This window comes from Myodes glareolus, chromosome 26 (assembly GCF_982192425.1).
Source record: "Myodes glareolus chromosome 26, mMyoGla1.1, whole genome shotgun sequence".
NCBI lineage: Eukaryota > Metazoa > Chordata > Mammalia > Rodentia > Cricetidae > Myodes > Myodes glareolus.
The window spans coordinates 35,185,991-35,188,199 of NC_142051.1; the positions used below are offsets into that span (position 1 = coordinate 35,185,991).

The following is a 2,209-nucleotide window of genomic DNA, read 5'->3' on the forward strand; positions in this document are numbered from 1 at the left end:
GCTTGGCTCCTGAGCTTTTTAAATGTCAAGGATTTTAGCATGCAAACACTTAGCTTTCAACACCCTGGAAACTTGCAATGCTAATGTTTTTGTTTTGTCTTTAACTAACAATTTGCTGGCTGAAGGCTTTCATCTTTGAAACACTTAAATTCCTAATAAGTAAAAAACTTGCAGGGGTTTGAAGGCTTTGGGCCATAATGAGAGACTAAAAGCTAATTTTACTCTTGACCTTTGTATCGACTCACTGTGACCTTGCAAAGATGATTTATCTACACTTTTTTTCATTATAAGAGCTTTAAAAAATACATTCTTTGAAGATCGCTGGAGACAATGGACAAGCGCGGTGTGGCTATTTGTAGATGTACTCACATCAAGTCCAATTACGTAAATGCTATTTTTAAACATCTTTCTAATTCTGTGCTGCACAATTTCTAAGTCTCATAGAGGGAAAACAAAATTTAATTTGATACTCTGTCAAAAATCTAATATTACATCTGCAGTTTCCTTTCAATTATTGGCGTGAAAGAGCCTCCGAGAAATTGAAATAATAAAATCTCCAGAGTTAATTTTTTTTCTCTGCAGAGTCACACTTTTTTCCTCTGGAAAGTTTCTATCACTCGATGCTCTGCTCTTAAATGTCTGGCCTTAGATCTTTACAGACATTACAATGTTATATGAAGATATAATTTATATTAGAAGACACATAGGTAATTACAAATTAAAGCTACATAGTAACTCTAGCAAATGGTGCAACCTAAAATTAGATAACATTTTCACTTGTTTTTTTTAATATAAAATCTAAAATTGGAAAGATATGAAAATTAAAAGTTTTTATAGGAGGAGAAATGATTGACTGCAGTAAAGAGGAAAAAATAAAAACTATTGTGATATCTGGAAGCAAAGGGGCTGCCTAAAAATCAGACTCCCTAGCCAAGTTGTGAATGTGAAATTTCTAACGAAAAGCAAACTTGTGAAATTCATAAGTTCAAAATTATACTCAAAATGGACAAGTGATATGACATGCAGGAAGAAGGGGAATAAAAATTTTCAAAGAAACAGGCATGGTGGTACATATCTTTAATCCTAGCCAGGAGGCAGAGCCAGGAAGATTTCTGAATTTAAGGCCAGCTTGGTCTACATAGCAAGTTCCAAGCCAGTTTGGGCTGAGACCTTATCTCAAGAAACAATTTCCCCCACAAGGTATTAAGAGATAATAATACATTGACCGATCCAACTTTGTTATATATTTGCTTTTGTATAGCTGATGTATGCACAAATTTAACAAAATTTGTAGCTATTGTCTTAAATAATTTTTTTTTTTTTTTTGCTTTCAATATTGACTGAGGTGGCTTTCCGATCCGCCATCTGTGGTGGCAGCGCCGCCAGGATGCAGATTTTCGTGAAGACCCTTACGGGGAAAACCATCACCCTCGAGGTTGAACCCTCGGACACTATAGAAAATGTCAAGGCCAAGATCCAGGATAAGGAAGGAATTCCTCCTGATCAGCAGAGACTGATCTTCGCTGGCAAGCAACTGGAAGATGGCCGTACTTTGTCTGACTACAACATCCAAAAGGAGTCCACCCTTCATCTGGTGTTGAGACTTCGTGGTGGTGCTAAGAAAAGGAAGAAGAAGTCTTACACCACTCCCAAGAAAAACAAGCATAAGAGAAAGAAGGTGAAGTTGGCTGTACTGAAGTACTATAAGGTGGATGAAAATGGCAAAATTAGTCGTCTTCGTCGAGAGTGTCCTTCTGATGAATGTGGTGCTGGAGTTTTCATGGCTAGCCACTTTGACAGACATTACTGTGGCAAGTGCTGTCTGACTTACTGCTTCAACAAGCCAGAAGACAAGTAATTATGTATGAATAAATAAAAAGACAGGAAAAAAAAAATATTGACTGAGGTGTAAAAAAATAATATAGCTGTCCATAAGCTGCTAGGGGGAGTATAAATCAGTAAAACCTTTGTGAGGAGCAGTTTGGCAAAACCATTCACAAGCATAAAACTGCACTTGGACAGCATGGTGGTACAAAGACAGAAAATACCAACGTCAGCGGGGCTGCAAAGATATTGCAACACTTACAAACTGTTAATGAAGAGGTAAACGGGCATAGCCACTTTTAAAAAGTTTTGCGTTGTGGGATCAGGACCTGTCCCTGGTGTGGGAGCTGGCATTCTGGAATCTATTCCCCATGCAGGGATGCCT

General features: G+C 37.6%; 1 protein-coding gene across 1 annotated transcript; it reads left to right on the forward strand.

Moving 5' to 3' along the window:
* Nucleotides 1-1,354: 1,354 nt before the first annotated feature.
* LOC148117781 (ubiquitin-ribosomal protein eS31 fusion protein) lies at nt 1,355-1,895 on the forward strand. The gene has a single exon (XM_087902006.1). The coding sequence runs from the start codon at nt 1,388-1,390 to the stop codon at nt 1,856-1,858; it is 471 nt and encodes a 156-aa protein (XP_087758132.1). The 5' UTR covers nt 1,355-1,387; the 3' UTR covers nt 1,859-1,895.
* The last annotated feature ends 314 nt before the right edge of the window (nt 1,896-2,209 follow it).

Excerpts from the sequence above, each read along its gene's own strand:
- LOC148117781 (XM_087902006.1), top strand. The coding sequence starts at position 1,388 with ATGCAGATTTTCGTGAAGACCCTTACGGGGAAAACCATCACCCTCGAG.